The sequence below is a fragment of the Enhydra lutris genome, unplaced genomic scaffold (assembly GCF_002288905.1).
Source record: "Enhydra lutris kenyoni isolate GAN:26980312 unplaced genomic scaffold, ASM228890v2 scaffoldscaffold21, whole genome shotgun sequence".
Lineage (NCBI taxonomy): Eukaryota > Metazoa > Chordata > Mammalia > Carnivora > Mustelidae > Enhydra > Enhydra lutris.
In genome coordinates this window covers 62951020-62969018 of record NW_019154105.1, presented here as the reverse complement: position 1 = coordinate 62969018, position 17999 = coordinate 62951020, and the positions used below count along the sequence as shown (strand labels likewise).

The 17999-nt window shown below is 47.7% G+C and overlaps 1 protein-coding gene across 3 annotated transcripts in view; it reads right to left on the bottom strand.

Annotated features, from left to right (window-relative positions):
• The window catches only part of LOC111149099 (solute carrier family 2 member 9), a 200610-nt gene that overhangs the window by 167454 nt on the left and 15157 nt on the right, over positions 1-17999 (bottom strand). For all 3 annotated transcript variants that reach the window (XM_022506018.1, XM_022506019.1, XM_022506017.1), the window contains one exon: positions 402-562. In XM_022506018.1, the coding sequence (XP_022361726.1) occupies positions 402-562 (161 nt within the window). The remainder of the gene's footprint in view (positions 1-401; positions 563-17999) is intronic.

Genomic DNA, 17999 nt, shown 5'->3' with positions numbered 1-17999 from the left:
GAGCTGGTCCTCCCCGACTACACCAGCAGGCTCCTCGTGTTTCTGGTTATTACTTGGGTTTGACCAATGATGGGCACTGGTGGTAGGTTGGATGGTGGGAGAAGAGACAGGGCAGGATATCTCTCCCCTACTCCCTCCCTGTTCGGATAATGCGGCCCGACACAGCCCAGTTCACACAGCCCTCACAACCTCAGCTCCTGCTTGTCAGCCTTTTCCATGGTCTTCACTCCTCCCTGACCTCGGGAGCCCTATCTCCTCCCCTTGCTTTTCTGGCATCATTAAAATCTCTCCAGCTGAACTGTTTAAATGGAATTCTGTTGCCTTCTGGGACATTCACTATGATACAGACATATTATAAATACCACAGAGAGGATCCCCAAGCAAAGACAACCACCACTAACCTCCCAAGAACTTTTCCGATCAGCTTCACCATTAAAGTCCCCACGAGGCCACCGATTGCAAATATGGACACCGTCACAGACCAGAGTAGAGTCAGAGTATCTGGGTCTATAGGATGCCCATGCCTTCTTTCCCACGATTCATTGTAGAAGGACTTGATGTACTGAAAACAAAGAATAAACCATGTTATTCCATCCTGCTGCTTGAAACCAGCCAGTAAGTAAAGAAAAACAGTTTTATAGAGCATTTTCTGTATACTAGGCATTTTGCTAAGTTCTGTTTGAGCTTTATTCCATTGAACTCTTCTAACAAATTTTGTGGATGGGCCCTATTTTGCCTCATTTTGCAGATAGGGAAACTGAAGCTCAGAGAGACAAAATGACTTGCTCTCTAAGTGGCAAACCTGGAAGTCAAACTCAGATCTGACCCCAAACCCAAGGTAACCACTTATACCCAAGCTTCTCCAACTCTGGCACACAGCAGAACCAACGGAAAATGTATTAAAAATGCACATACCCGATATAACAGAAAGTCTTTCCCACCTTGAGGTAGGCAAAGACACACCATAAAACAAAAACAAAATATTCTTTTGGGTTTCAGCAACATTAAAGTGTTCTATTTTTCAAAAGATACCTTGAAAAAATGAAAAGACAAGCCACAGACTGAGAAAATGCATTCACAACACATATACTATAAAGGACTTATATCCACAATACATAAAGAATTCAATAAGACAAACAACCCAATTAAATGAGCAAAGGACTTGATCAGACTCCACAGAAAATCCAAATGACCAGTAAGTTAATGACATGATGGCAATGTCATTAGTCAACAGGCAAATGCAAATTAAAACCATAACAAGATACCATGTGGCATTGTCCAGATCCCCACTGTTGTCAGTCCTGATTTGATGGGTTTGTGATGGTGACTGGGTGATTCTGATGTGCACCGAAGACTGAGGTCATGGCACTAAGCTCCTCAAGGGAGCTCCATCCCCAAGATGCTCAGTTATCTACTGATATGGGACATGGGCCCACAAACCTTTCCAGAGCTATATATGACACTCAAGAATAAGCATAGGTTCCAGAGGCACAGACCTGAGCTTGAATCCCAGCACAACAACAATTTCCTAATGATTTACACCAGCTGGACCTCTGCTTCCTCATCTGAAAAATGGGAATGATGACACTGATGTCTCAGGGCTGTTATGAGGGTCACAGTAGAGTTTGGAGCAGTGGCCAGTGCCTGGGTGAAGCTCACACAATCTCCAGGAGGCTAAAAACTAACAGGTACGGTAAGACCAAGTAGTGATCAGCAGTGTACTCTCGTGCACTGTGTTTAATTTGTATAACTGTCTGGGAAAAGTTTGGCATCATCTAGTAAAGTTGAAGATGCCCCAAACCTGCAGCCCAGCAAATCCATTTCTAGAAAATTCCTCTTAAAAATTCCTCTTTTTCACCTGTCCTAGGACATATCTACTCAAAATTCCGTGTAGCATTGCTTACAACAGCCCCAAATGGGAAACAACCCAGATGCTCACCCACAGTAGAACAGATAAATTGTGGAATAGTCATCAAATGAAAAACACTAGCATCACAAACATGAATGAGTTACAGCAATGTGCAAACACACATATAATAAAATCTCACACAAAATAGCATTGAACAAAATAAGCCAGAAACAAAAGAATACATATAGTATGATGCCATATGTAAATTCAAAAATATGCAAATATAGATGTTTTGGGGGGAATTACAAGTAGATTGTAAAACCACAAAGGAAAACAAAGAATTATTGCAAATGTCAGGTCAGTGGTTACTTCTGAGGTGGGGCGGTGGAAGAAATGATCTGGGTGAGGCATTTGGCAGGATCCTCTGTTCTTAGTCTTCTTATACTTAGCAGGGTGCTAGATTTATAATCATTCTTTAATGGGTTGAACTGTGTCTTCCCTCAAAATTAATAGGTTGAGTCCTAACCCACAGTGCCTCAAACTATGAGGTATTTTGAGACAGTCTTTACAGAGGTAATCAAGTTAAAACGAGGTCATTAGGGTGGACCTGGTCCAAAATGACTAGCATCCTTACAAAAGGGGGAGACATGGACACAGCGGCCCGGGTAGAGGGAAGACCATGTGAAGAAACACAGGCTGGAGACGGCCACCCCCAAGCCAAGCAGGGGGCCTAGAACAGACCCGTCCCTCACAGGCCCCGGAAGGAACTGACCCCATCAGCTCCCTGACCTCACACCTCTCGTCTCCAGGGCCGGGAGACAATAAACTCCTGTTGTTTCCTAGTTCGGGCAGCCCCAGCAGGCTGACACACTGTGTCACCACTGGGCCCACCCACGCCGGTCCGGGCACCACCCCCCTCGTGGGGCCACCACAGCTGCTGCCGGCTCAGCTAGCTCACCCAGGAACCGCGTGCTGTCAGAGGCTGCACATCAACTCTGACCCTTAGTGTCCGTGTCCTCTGTGGCCGCCTGTCACCCTTTGTCTGCCCAGCATCAGGAGCCCCCTTCCCATCTGGGGGAGCTTCCTGCCCCACAGTCCTGGCAGGACTCCTCACTACTGTGTGTCGATGAGACGGTGCCAGATGCCCGCTCTCCAAGCATCCCCCTCGCAGCTAGCAAGCAGCCACGTGACTCAGGATCAGCCAATCAGAGGCCTGTATTCTGCGAGAGGCAGGACTCTGCAAGAGGCGGGACTCTGCGGGAGGCGGGGCTCTGTGGGAGGCGGGGCTCTGTGGGAGGCGGGGCTGGGACTCCTTCCAGGGTGGCACTGGGTCTGGGAACCGCTGCAATGGGGGAGCCCTGGTGTCCTGTACCAGCCAAGCACTAGCTGGCAGTGGCAGCTCCTGGGCGTGAGGTGGGGCGTCACCCAGGCTGCAGCGCTTCTGGGCTTGGCTTACCAGCCCTGCCAATAACCCTGCGAGCTGCTCTCTATTTTGTCAACAACTCTTTCAGCTTCAATCAGACAAAATTGCTGTTGTTGTTTCCAACTGCTGAAACTCTACCAAAACATGGAGATTATCCTATTTCAGCCCCATGGCAACCCCGGGTGGCAGAATGCCTCATTGACAGATGAGGGAGCCGGGAGTTGTCAACTTGCCCACGGTCATGGTCACCTGTTAAACAGGTGGAGGAGGGGAGGGTTGTGTGAGGTCGGCCTCACATCTGAGCACTGAAGGACAGCTCCGCTATCAGGACTCCGAGCTTCACAGTCAAGGTGGCAATGCTAAGCAGCCAAGTACAATATTGCACTTACTGATTTAAAAGTATCAATTAAGTCTTCCTTATGGGCTAGACACTGCTGGGCCCTGAAGTACAAGGTCTACCACCAAGAAGCAGGGAACATAGCGGGAGGAAGAGTGTGATGAACTGCTAAGCAGGGAGCTGAAGGGGCCTCAGGAAGGCAGAGGTACAGGACCCATAGGGGGACAGCGAGCATTCACAGGGTGAAGACCCTCGGAGAAGCTGGTATAAGGAATCGGTCCCCAGGACTCAACAGGCACCTCTCCTGCTGCCCAGTAAGCAGGAACCTCCCCTCTGCCCTACCGGCCAACACATAGAAGGCCATTCTTGGATGTGACCTTGGTCTCTACTGCAATCTCACACTGATCCAAGCAATTACAACCACCTTGCAAGGAGCCTTGCTAACACCCACTCTAGAGAGCCTCTTAACACTGCCCCTGCAGCAGCAACCAGTTTACTAGAATTGATTTGCAGAAACTGGAGGGATGCTGTTGGGGAGGAAATTTTCTCTTCCTTTCCAGGCATTCAGGAGCCTGCTGAGAAAGCGGGTAGCTTTCATATCACACACCCCTAGGTGTTGCTTTGGGCATCCCTGCAGAGATTTCGTATTTCAGTTTGGGGGAGTTGGAGGATGGACGGAAGTCTCTGCAGAGAGCTGAAGACAGCTGGAAGACTTGCAGCCAAGCCCATGCCCGCTCTAGAGACACATTCCTCAATCATCCTGAAAGCTGGCTGCAAAGTGATGGATTTAATGACTAAATGTTTGTCTTCTCCAGGGATGAATAGAGCAAAGTCCTAGAGGAAAGGCAGCCTGAAGGCTTACGTGATAGTAGAAGCCAGGTGATGAGGGTTGTTCTGCTAATTCATGACACAGACACTCATCAAGTTGAGATCTGAGGACCTGATACATGAGAACACTGAGTCGTACTGCATAGTACAGAACAGGTGCTTTAATAAGTGTTTGTGTTTTAAATTGAGCTGCTGTGCGTCAGTCACCTTGTAGTGATAAAAATAGGTAACCCACACATATTTACAATATGCCTTGCACTATCCTGAGAACTGGAAGCAGAAGAACTCATTCTATCCCTTCCACAAGCCTATGAGACAGGTCCTGCTTTTTGACTTCTCTTTAGTCAGATGAGGAACCTTAGAGATGCATACATTAGGGGCTTTTCCCAAGGTCATGCCATTGGCATTTGGGAAGGTCAGGACTCAGATGCTGGTAGTTGGACTCCAGAGCCCATCTCTTAATCACTACTCTATTCCAGCTCAGTATAGAAAAAACAAAGGTGATCATATCAGTACCTCTGTTGCACAATGAAAGACTGGATTAGGGGAGTAGAGGGAACATAGAATGAGCACCGGTTGACTGCAAAGTACATTATCACACACGTACATAGCTCGTCTTGTTTAACTCTTGCAGCCATTAAGTTTCATTAAGAGCAGAAAACTCTGAGACAAACTGCAAGAGACTCTTAATCTCAGGGCCCTGAAATCCACTTGATCCACTGTTTCCTCACTGCTGGGTGATCTTGGGTAAATGACTTAACCTCTCTGTGCTTCAGATCCTTGATTTGTTAAATCATTTCCCTCCTTAAAGAGTTCCTGTGAGGATTTAACGTGAGAATGAATACAAAGCACAGATCTGGGTTCCCACAAAGCACACAATACAAATCAGAAGTTGAGTGGCTACTGGCAGTGTGGAGACCGTTATTTCTGATCTGTAAAATAAAGGGCCTGGATTTGTTTAGTTCTCCAGCCTAGGAATCCCATGAATAATTTACCACCAACTCCCCAGCCAACAACTCAGAGGCTACGCTTCTAGCAATGAATTGAGAGCACACAATTCCCAGCCAGGAAGACCAGCTTAGAATACCTCCAAATAATGGCAGGAAATTGCCAGACAATGGAAGGCAAATTACCTTGTAGCCTGCTTTACAATATTAATGTTCCTTACTGATTCACGCGGAGCCTGTCATGAATTCATCTAAAAATATTCTCAGGAGAGCTATACGAATACACATAAATAGCACATTTGGCACGGCATCATCAAGCAGGCCAATGGCTGTAACTCTTTGGGGGATCTGGAAGGACAGCCCACACTGCAGAACACACCAGAAAACGATATGGAAGTCCTTACCAAAGTACCCACCGCCAAACCAGGCTCCTTGAAATAAGGACCCCACAAGGACAATCTGTAAGCCCAAGCAGTGCTACCTGATGTCACCTGCCTAGCAGAGGTAAGACCTCCTGTGCAGGAAAAGTGGACATATCTGGCCTGAGACGGCTCTCCTCTGAAAGGCCCGCATACAGGGTTGACCATAGGCTGGTGTTGGGAGTTTGGATTGCTAGAGGGTTCCCACTGTCCAGAGTCCAGTTTGTGCTACATACCTGCTTTGTTTCTGGGAGTCAGAAGCTGTGCATCGGCCAAGTAGATGGTGCCCTGGGGACCTGCTCCTAGGGGACTGCCTGTCCCCAGGGGATAGCCTCCCATATGTGTTGTCATACTCATTGCTGGAGGATGAATGAAGCGACTTCACTGGGTGAGGACTCTGGGGGCTGGCTTCTGGCTTCCTCCAGACTTTGTCCTGGAAGCCTTTTCCTTTTGCTGATTTGGCTTTAAGTCCTTTCCCTGGAGTGAATCCCTTCCCTGGAGTAAATCCCAGCCCTGGGTAGAAAGGAATGAGTCCTGACATGCTGAGTCCTCCTAATGAATTACCAAACCTGGGGGGTGGTCCTGGGGACCTGACACAGCCCCCAGCCCTAAGGACAATGTCCAGGTCCCACTGAGACTTGGCTTGAAGTTTAGTCTGCAAGTTTGTGGTTTTCCTCCCCACTGTGTGAGTCTCCTGGAGGACTTCAGCAAACTGACTGGATGAGAAAGAGTCCTCTGTATTGAGACACCTGAGTATATTCTAGATCCACAGCTTGGCTTCCAGAATGAAAACTATACCCGATGAAAGAGGAAACATCGTTGCAAGCAATAGTCAGGCAAGTAGACTTCCAGAGCATTCTGGGTTCTGGGGATGCTTTGAGTTTAATTATATAGGACATGAAGAAGAAAAAACGTTTCATTTTCTATCTGGCCCCAGGCAGGAGCATGACAGTGTGCGTACTCCCAAATATCTTCCTAATTCAAGGAAAATTAATCCTGGGCCTCTCTCCTGCTAGAACATTCTTTTGAGCTGTAGCAAAGCTGTGTTTGCAGAGGGACAGTGCATTCATATGGACACATCTGTCATTTATTCTGAAATAACACTTCCCACTCCTTTCTTTAGGTCCTCCGGTTGGCTGGGGTAAAAATGATGAGAGTTTTCATTACTGTTCAAATTGCTTACGGCTTCTAAAAATCAGTCTTGAGGCATCGGCGGCTTTCATAGGCATCTGATCCTATCCAAGTTCAGGGTGATGGTTTTGAGAACTGGTTCTGGAGTAATTTATTTACAGAAAAGGAATAAAAGCCCCAGCCTGCAGATGGGGATCACAGGAAGGATTAAGTGAAGGCACGTAGCCTCTAGCGTGATGTCCAGCACACAGTAGGCACTCAGTAAATCTCAGTACCTCTCTCTGATGGGTCAGAAACAGAATGTTTCTGGTTGTACCAGCTGGGTTTGTTCACACCAGAGTCTCAACTCTGACAGGCCCCTCCAAGTCTTCCTGACCGCATGCCTTGCTGGGCTAACCTATCCTCCATTCCCTCCGTCTGGCTGCAGCAAGCACTTCCCCCCACCGCCTTGACACAGAGCTTCTGCAAGCCCTGATGGGGCCATAGTCCCTTCTCTATTAGGTTCAACAAAGGCACTTCCCCAGAGAATCTTTAGGAAGCCGGAAAACTCTGAATCAAAGATGCAGGCTTCTGAGCTCCACTCAGCTGGGGACCTGAGAGCCTGGAGCGGGCCCTGGGTGGCAGCCACCATCTAGAACACACAGACACCAATACCCCCAGGCCTGGAAAGTTCCCTCCTCCTATCGCCTGCCACTCTGCCAGCCCTGATTCAATCCAAACCAAAGCAAACCAAACCATGACTCACAACTCCCAATTTAAACAATGTAGCAGCGTCTTACACTAGAGGAAAATTGAGAACCATCAAAGAGACCCACATTCGGAAGATGTGACAGCCAAGGATGCCGTGGTGTATACTACCGAAGATCCTGGCGATGGGGGATTTTCAAAAACATGGAAAAATGCTTATAATATAGATATTAAGCCCCCTCAAAAAGATTTAAAATAGCAGATTTGGATGCTCTTTGGAAAACAGAATAGATTTAGAAAAAGGCTTAAAAATGACCCCTAGGTGGGGCTGAGGTTGTGACTCTCTTTTTCAGGTACAAGCTACTATACTACCCATGAGCGGAGCAACCTTGGGCCAGCTCATCAGCCTCCCCCCTCCAGGCTCCTTCACTTGTGCAATGGGATTATTATCTCAGTGTCTGCGATGTGGGCTGCCGTACAAATGAGAAATACAGAAAGTGATTCATAGCAGTAGTTTTATTATTAAATTATTGAATTTGTGCCTTTTGCTTTTGCTAAGAGAAGTTGTTTGGCTTACATAACTACTGAGACAAGGTGGGGGTAGGGGAGAGGAGAGAGAGAAGAAAGAAAGAAAGGAAAACAAAAGAGAAAGACCTTGAGATATAAAAATCAAAGGCAGTCTTGTTCCACACTTAAGTTAACCAGAGATAACCTGCTTCGTCAAAATAATCGCCAGTTGTTCTTGTAATGACAAATGCACGGGTTCTCCTATAACCTCAGCTGTCTCCCAAGCCCCAGCACACCTCTCTATTTGCCCGTCCAGCACCAATGTCTTTGAAGGGATCCACACTCATCGCGCTCTGCCAGGTTCCCCGAGAGCAGACCTGGGGCCACGGAGGAGCCCTGTCCTGTGTCTCTGTTTCCCTCATGGTGCTGGGGCTCCCAGAGCAGTTACTCAGACAGCAGTATGGGGTGGGATTAATTAAAAGGACCAGAACTCACTTCTGGGTTCTCTGCCTGCTGGTTCGCTGGAATCTTTCCTTTGACTGGCATCTCACATTTGCAGCTAATTGGGGCAGCTCTGTTCTTTCAGAGAGATGATTTTATTTTTATCCCCACTTGTTTACCTGCCTTTAGGGGAGACAAAAAGGATGAACTACACCATTTCGGCTGGTAACTCATAAGGAGTCAAATTAAGTGTTCTGCTGAAAACTTTGGCTTAAATACAGTGGCCCCCCCCCAATACACTTGGTGTGCATTCCAAGATGTCCAGCAGATGCCTGAGATCATAGAGAGAACTGAACCCTAGATCTACTATGTTTTTTCTTCTAGCTACATTCCCATACCTATGACGAAGTTTAATTTCTGAATTAGGCACGGTAAGAGATTAACAGTAACAATAACGAAGCTGAACAATTTTAATGATACACGGTAATGAAAGTTATGTGAATGCAGCCTCTCTCTCTCTCTCATGATGCCTTCTGTACTGTACTCAAGTTTCTTTTTTTCGTGACGACGTGCGGTGGGATAAAAATGCCTGGGTGGGGAGATGAGGTGTGGTGAGCGACAGAGGCACCAGGACATAGCATCAGACCCCTTCTGACCTTGGAAGATACGTCAGAGGGGAGATCATCTGCTTGCAGGACACAGCTGATGGAGGGCAACTGACATCATGGAAAGTGGATCCACAGATAAGTTGGGGGGGGTGCTGTACTGACACTGGGGAGGGGGGCGTTAAACTGTCTCCAGTCCCGACAGAAGACCAAACATCACCAACTCAGAAATCAATGGAATGGTGAGTAGTTCGTTATAAAAGCCTAACCATTCACTTTCTTTTGTTGGATTCTGGTTTTGTTTCAATTAAGTTGTAATTGACAAGGCATGGGCATGGAGTAGTATGTTAGAGTCCAAAGTTCTCCTTTTCATTCTTCCTTTTTCACTCCTTCCTGCTGTCATTCACGGATTCATTTAACAAACGTCTTTGAGTATTTTCATGTTGAGAACATACATGTGTACTACATACATCACATGTATATAGTTGGATAATTAAGAATTTGGCTGGCCTTTGTCCCTGCACTTGGAAAATAGCCTCTAAACCCTTGGGATTTCCTGAGTGATAGGACTGTTTTTGTTATTCACGGTGGGCTGATTAGCCTTCACCTGGAAATTTATGCAGATGAGGCAACTCAGGTAAGGGGCTGACCCCACTGGAAAGACCAAGCAGGTGATCAGAGGCTTGGGGCTTCACACCAGGTGTTATTAGCCCTACCTCCAAGAAGCGAAGGTGGCCTGGGCATTGACTCCATCGATCATGCCTATGGAAGGAAACCCCAGTAATAACTCTAGACACAGAGTCTTGGGTGACCACCCCTGGGGTACAGTACTCTGCATACTGTTATACATCCCCCTACCGGGAGGCTCATGTATCCTACCTCCGCAGAGAGAAGACCAGAATCTTAGTGTTTCAAACCCCCGGACTTCACCCTATGTTTCTCTTCTTTTGGCTGGTTCTGATTTGTCTCCTTCTGGCTATAATAAAACTAGTTGTTATAGCTTTCCTGAGTGCTGTGCGCTATTCGAGCAACTTACCAAAACTGAGAGAGTAGTGGGAACTCCCCAGTTTGCAAGAAGGATGACCAGTCCTGGGATCCCCGAGCTTGCAGCTGGTGTCTGACATGAAGCCAGTCTTTAGAGAACTGTGCTCTTAACTTCGAACTTGGCCTACCTCTGGGTAGTCAGCATCTGAAGTCACCACAAACCTTTGCACCAAGAGCTCCCCTGGGCATGACCAAGATTCTGTGGAATGACACTTGGACCTGTAGAGTCCTGTCTGCTGTTTCAGGCACTTGCCTGAACTATAGGCCAGGAATGGGCAAACTAGTGCCAGGTGTTCACTCTCCATCCTTGGAATCAGCCCTTTAGTGTCCCTCCTGCCCACCTTCCTGTCTTTTCTCCCAGCCTCAGCAGTCCCTATTTGCTTTCTCATTTCCATTGTAACCCATGGTTCCTATCCAACACACTCATTTAGCTCAACATTGGTCCTTCTTGGAGACTCTTTTTTTTTTTTTTTTTTTAAGATTTGATTTATTTATTTGTCAGAGAGAGAGCAAGAGAGCACAAGCAAGGGGAGCAGCAGGCAGAGGGAGAAGCAGGCTCCTCACTGAGCAGGGAGCCCAATGCAGGACTCAATCCTAGGACCCTGGGATCATGACCTGAGCCAAAGGCAGCCGCTTAACTGACTGAGCCACCCAGGTATCCCTTGGCAACTATTCTTACTGTCCCCCCCAGTGATCTTTCTGCTTGAGGCTGGCCCCTCTCCCAGGCCCCTTGCATGTGCCTGTGGTTTCATCCTGCTGTCCCACCCCTCTTCCCCAGATGCTCCTCTGGTTTGGCTGCAGCTGAATCTTATCACCTTTGGCTCTACCCTCATCTTTGTGGGACCTCTTAGGACTAGAGCCTGGGCTCTGTATTGTCCACTCAGGCTCAAACCTTGCATTTCTTCAGAAGACTGCTTCCAGAATCTTCCTGTAGGCTCTCAGGACAGTATCCACGAGCAAGAGGAATTTTTACTCATGCTCTGAGTTGATACCACACCTCACCCAAGACACAGTTCTGCCTTCCCAAGTATGGGCACCTACCTTAGCTCCCAGCAACAACCCCATGAACCTGGAAACCCCCATCTTGCCTCTAAACACCCTCATCCAGACTTCAATGGCCTCTCAGGTGGGAACCCGAAAATCAGGCACCCTTAGGCACCAAGGGAAAACCTCTCACCACAACCCTGGCAGCCCCAGACTACTGTAGCAGTACTAATGAAGCAGACCTCAGGCAAGCAGTATTCTTCTACTAAAGGTCAGGGCTTAAAATGGTACAGACCTGAGGCCATTTGCCAGATTACATATTGGCATCTTGAGCTTGCATGCACGACTGCTTGAAAATTTCAGGCATCATGTTACATTTGATTGGTGTGTAAATTAGCCTTGGATTATGCACAGCCTTTTACAAAGGCATGGAATGGTTTAGTTAGGTAGGTAGGTGGGTGATGGATGATAGATAGTTAGAAAGATAAGTAAGTAGATTGATGGAAGACAGGTAAGATAGATAGGAGACAGGTAAGTAGATAGAGAAAAAGAGAAGTGGCTGGCTGGCTGGCTGGAGGAATGGATGGCTAGACTGACAGGTATAACTATGCCTATTAGAATTAGTCATTGTAAAGAGAAAAGACAAAGGCTTAGATAAGTAGCAATAAAAAGACACGGGAAAAAATATCAAGAAACGTAACATCTATGGGAAAACTCATGGGTTAATTGCTCATAAACCCAGCCAGCTCTCTGAGGGTCTAATGAGCCCAGCATCTACAGGAGTCTCGCTCTTTTCCTAGGATCTCAAGTACAGAGTTTAGCAAACAATGGCCCAGTTGGCTAAATCTGGCCCACTGCCTGCTTCAGTAAATAAAGTTTTCCTGGAACACAGCCTTGCCCATTCATTTATTGTCTCATGCTGCTTTCTCACTACTAAGACAGAACGTAGTTGGGATAAAGACCTTGTAGCCTACTAAGCCAAAAGTCTGCACAAGCCCCAGCAGATCAGCTGGTGGAGCAGAAAAAAGAGAAATTTCAGAAGTAGACAGACCTGAGTTCACATCCCCATCTGTGTGAGTGGGGCTGAGGCAGCCCTAGAATTTTTATGTAGGACAGTTGGTCATTTCGTTGAGGATGAGGAGGTCTAGAGGACTTGTCTTGGAACTGCATTTACACATAAAGAACTTTCAAAAAAATCTTAAATGTGTACATTTACTCATGACTCAGCAGATATTCATTATAAAGGCTGACTGTATGACAGACCCTTTCGGGGTGAAGACTGTGTCTGCATGGAGCTTAAATTCTAAAATAAAGGAAAGGACAGAAAAGAAGCAAATAAATATATAATATCAGATGTCTCTGAGAAGGGGACATTTGATCAGAGGTCAGAAGCCATGAAAGGACAGAGCATAGGCATGTGTGGGAAAGAGCAGTCCCCAGCAAAGGGAACAGCAATGCATGTGTGTTTGAGGCAGGCAGTGGGGGGCAGGTGAGTGTGAATGAGCAGGTGCAAGGAGGGAACGTGCCAGCGGTGAGGGCCGAGTGCTCACTATGCAGCAGACCCCTGGGCATGCGGGCGTGCGGGCTGCCCCAATCTGGGAGGGCTTCTAGGTGGGCTGGCCGGCTCTGGAAGGTTTTAAGCTCAAACAACAATATGATCTGCCTCGGTCAAGGATCCCTCTGGCCTTTGGGTTCAGGATAAATAGTAGGAGCCACCGCAGAAACAGGAAAACCAACCAAAAGGCCCCATGGTGGGCCAGGCTAGACTGCCTTGAAGGGTAGCTATTGGAGTCTTTAGTCATGGCGGTGGACACACGGCCCACAGCTCAGAAACTCTCAAGGTTCTGTGGCTGCAGACAGGAAAGACTTCTGTCTAGCTCCTGTAGTGCCTAGCACCTGCCGAAAAGTTCTCTGCCATCTTGTACCTGTGCCATCTGGGGGAAGAAAGAACTGAGGAACCTTCTGGAATGTCTTCAAGGGCTTGGCATCAAGTGGCTTATATTCACTTCTGCTCACATCCCATTGTCCAAAACTGGCCAAGGGGCCCCTCATGGATGCATATGGCTTGTGGATGTTCCCTTCCAAATGGGGCATGGACACGATGTACATTTGAGAATGGCTGTTTTGAGGGGAAACCAATGGAAACTTAGGGAGTGGGGGTTAAAGGACCCCCCAATCTACCCCGGGAACTTGGACACATTAACTTCCCTGGGACTCGGGTTCCTCATCCATGAAAGGGTGTGAGTCATGGCGTCCTCACAGGACTGTAATGAGAATGAAATCTGAAGCCCTATAGACTGACCCTAACACAGACAGGTGTGGTCAGTGCTCACAGTGGAATCATTTCCATTATCAGCATCCCAGATGGTTTCCAAATACCTGGGGAGAGAGAAGCACTGAACATTTGGGCAGCTGTGGCTGGCCAGTGGCCAGAGACATGTCTGCTACCGTGTACATTATTCAAGTTGTGAAATTCTGCCCTACTTGATGGTACACAGCCATGGCCTTTAGTCCCTCTGTGCTCCCCCTGACCACCACCTGCACCCCAATTATCCCACCACTGAGGAGGCAAAGCTGGTTAGCATGAGCCTTGGGGCCCTGTGTCATTGCTAAACCAGCATCCCTTCATGTGGGTCAGTGTCCCCACTGTGACTTATTTTCATCAGCAGCCCCCATGGCAGCCTCTGTCTGCCATCTCTGCGGGCAGACACCTCCCCACCCCCAATATCTGCATCTCGTGCAAACGGGGATCACTTTCTCCCTCCACAATGCCAGAGCCCTGATGCAGATTGGCACCCACACAAGAAATACATCTAGGCCTTTCCCATGTGCATTAAGTCACACTCTGGGATCTCTGTCCTCATCCTGGGTTCTTGGACACTGGAGCTGCCCACTCACCCCTCCCCATGCCCACTGCAAAGGGCAGAGAGTGTCAAGCCATCCCTGGACACAGGCTGAGCTCCTCTACCAGTCTTCTTTTGTTCCAACAGTCACTGACTAGGGGTTTGTCACTGCCCCCCACCCCTGCCAAAGTACCTGGGTGCAGGGGCTAGGGTCTCTTGCTTACGGTGGTTCCCACCCTGGGAGGGCCTCCCAGGCTGAGCCTCGGTCTTAGTCCTGCTCTGGCACCCAAAGGCTGGTCAGTGCTAGCTTATGCTCCTGTTCTAGCCTCTGTAATCCTCTTTGGGCTGGCCCGGACCCCCTTCCCAGGTTCCTCCCCATCTACCCCTGAGATCCTGCCATCTAGCACTCCAGCTCATCCCCATTCCCAGAAAGCTCTATACTCTCCCTCAAGCTGCCCTCCCCAGATAGAAGAATGTCCTTCTCTGACCCTGGGTTCATGTCTCTGTGCAGCATATCTTGTCATTGCTTCTGGTCTTGAGGACAAGGACATGTGTCCTTTTGTCTTGCCACCCCCCAAGACTTAACGACATCTTACACGCAAGGTAAACACCCAGCACAGGTGCAGGGGATTTACTGCCTACTACCCTCTCTGTGTTTGAGTAGCAACATGACAGACACATGAAATGTGAGGTAGGACCCATGGCACACCTTCTGACAGAGCACAAGAGGGGATTCCTGACCCTAAGACCCCGTGGGAATGGGGAGGGGGGCTTGGGGGCTGGCCTGGCCAATACGAAGGAGTCCTTCACTTCTCTTTTGTTCATGCTGGCCAGGTTTAGAGCTCCCTCCGAGGACAGCCCCTAGGAAGTAGGGGTCAAGGGCAGGAATCAGGCCCTTGTAGGTCCCTAGTGGTGCCACAATCCCAATACCATAAGAATCAATCCCCAAGGGACGCCTGGGTGGCTCAGTTGGTTGGATGACTGCTTTCGGCTCAGGTCATGATCCCAGAGTTCCAGGATCGAGTCCCGCATTGGGCTCCCAGCTCCACGGGGAGTCTGCTTCTCCCTCTGACCTTCTCCTCGCTCATGCTCTCTCTCACTGCCTCTCTCTCAAATAAATAAATAAATAAAAATCTTAAAAAAAAAAAAAAAGAATCAGTCCCCAAAACTCCAGAGTTGCCATAAAATAAATAAAGTCCACACAGCCATTCAGGTGGCGGGTGTCACAGGTAAACAGCCCATTGGGTTCATCATGGGTCCTCTTGGCCTTTCCCAGAATCATCCTTTGCCTTAGTTTATCATCCCAAGGCTCCCCCATTGCTGGACTTCTGGGGACTGGTAATAGTGGACAGTGAAGGGGTCAAAATGTCATGGGCCTCGGAGTCAGATAGATTTGAGCACGAATCCTAGCTCTGCTACCTCCTAGTTGTGTGACCTTGAGCAAGTTGCTTAAACTCTAAGTCTCTGTTTCCTCATCCATGATGTGGTATGAAATGTCAGTTACTAAATTCTGTGGACTGAATGGTAATCTCCCCGAGTTCATATGCCGAAGCTCTGCCCCGCAGTGTGAATGTGTCTGGAGCTTGAGCTTTGGAGAGGTGATTAAGGTTGGATGAAGTCCCAAGGATGGGGCCTTCATGGCTGGGTTAGTGCCCTTATTAGAAGAGACATCAGCGAACTTGCTTGCTTACTGTCTCTACCACATGGGGACATGGTGAGAAGTGGTGATCTGTGAGCCAGAAGGAAGGCTCTCATCAGGAATCGACCATGTCAGCACCCTTACCTAAGAGTTCCAACCTCCATAACCATGAGAAATAGATGTCAGTTGTTTGAGCTTCCCAGCCTGTGATATTTTGTTATAGCCGCCTGAGCAGACTAACACATTAGCATGTCTATGAGATATCTATCTACCCAGCATGCAGCATTTTATTACAGGAATGACAGGCTGGTGATCAATTCTGTGTCCTCCCTCAATGTTGGAGAGTAGAGTTTGGGAAGCAGTTAGGGGTGACCTTTCCCAGTCCCTTGTATCTAGGCAGGCTGGGCACTGCATTGCATTTAGGGCTCTCTTGGTCCCTCTAAAATATGTATAATGAGCCATGGTCCCCAAAGCCTGAGACCACCAGGCGGAAAATGCCTCACACTGTCACAATGACTCAACAGTTTGCTGGGCACACTAGCCACAAAAGTACAGCCACAACATTCCAAACAAGACTTCTCATGGTGTGAATCTGGCTGGTACAGAAAAGGACCTGATTAAAAATGTGGCCAAAGAACAAGAAACCTAAAGTTTTTACCTAAAGCTGGACAGTGGCAATGCCCAAGAGGATGAGCCCTGAAGCCAGACTGGCCAGGGTCATACTCCGGCACCCACTTATTGTCTGCCCATGTGCAAGCCAAGCCAGTTAACAGTATGCATCAGTTTTCTCATCTATAAAATGGGGATAATGATGAAACACACTTCATAGGTCATCATGAGGATGCCCAGTATGAATGCATGGAAAGTGTTTGAAGGAAGGGCTAGCACCTAAAATGTGATCCTTCCATGTGTGTAGTTACTGATGTTGTCATAAAATTTATTACTAATATTATGAAATTGAAAAGCCACCCTGACTATGTGTAGATCTTCAGAAATCACCTCCTCTCCTGGATTAGAAGGACGGCTTATCAAACCCTCTCCATTCAGTTCATCATCTCTCCCATTAAATACCTCCAGGCTCTGGACCCTTCTGTTCTTCCCACTGACAAAAAAGTTGGTTTTTTCTAAAAGACAAGTTGTATTGCCCCTACCTCATGAATCTGCCATGGCTCCTCAACCCAGAGACTAAATCTCGATTTGTAGCTTTAGATTTGAGGCCCTTTGCTTTTGGCTCCACCTGCTTTTCCACCTCTTATTCCATCCCATCCCCATATTTTCCCTGGGTATCAGCACATCACGCCTCTACTAACTATCCCCAACAGGTCAGCATGGCCTGGCCTTTAGGTATGCTTCAGCTCTCCGCTTCTCCCCGTGATGCCCATGGAAATCCTACCCAACTCTCATGACTCAGCTCAAATGCCATGTTGCCTTCCCTGATTCCCAACATTAAACACCTGGTAAGCCCTCAGTAAATATTTGTTAAATGAGACTTCTTGTTTCTAGTCCAGAATGTAAAAATCTTGGAAGTTGCTACTCTGTCTTAACAAGTAAAAAGCTGAATGAATTGAAAATTGGCAACTCTTAGATCAATCAGAGAAATGAAGTCATAGGGCAAACAACTGTCCTGACTATTGAAGATACAGACTGACAGATGTAGAGAACCACAACCTACCAGGGCAAAAACCCACAGTAGAAACCTCTGCAGGAGGCAGCACTAGGATAGGAAAACCTGAACTGTGATTGACAAATTGCTGGAGGCTCAGTATGGACATGGCTCAGAGTTATAAACTCTAGGGGTGCCCTGTCACAATCCCTGTGACAAAATTCCGTGAATTTTACCACCAAGAGATCTACCAGATCTTCCCAGTGAATATCTAAGAAAAATCCCCTCATGTTTCCAGCAGGGGAGAGGAAAAGAACCATTTTGAAATACCTCAAAGCATCCCATTCTTTGCAAGGCCTGCCCCCAAGAGAAGTAATTTTACCTGAGCTTAATCTACCTGCTGGAGTTTTATCAGAGCCTAACCTACCTTGGTGAAGGGAAATACCCAATGCTGCTTCCTCCAACCATCCTCACAGGGTAAAAGAAATACCCATCTCCAGCCCTCTCCAGCCATTCTGTCCCAGTTAAGGAGGGATTGAGCAGAACCTGAGAGGCCCTGGTGAATTTCATGGTCCAGGGTCACCAGAGGACCAAAAGACTGAGACCTTATCATAAGACTGTAACATGCTTCTTCTCCCTTCATGCCTTATATTACTAAAGTTCTGTTTACTGAAGTTCCTTTTGCCCAATACATCATTTCATCTTTCAAAAA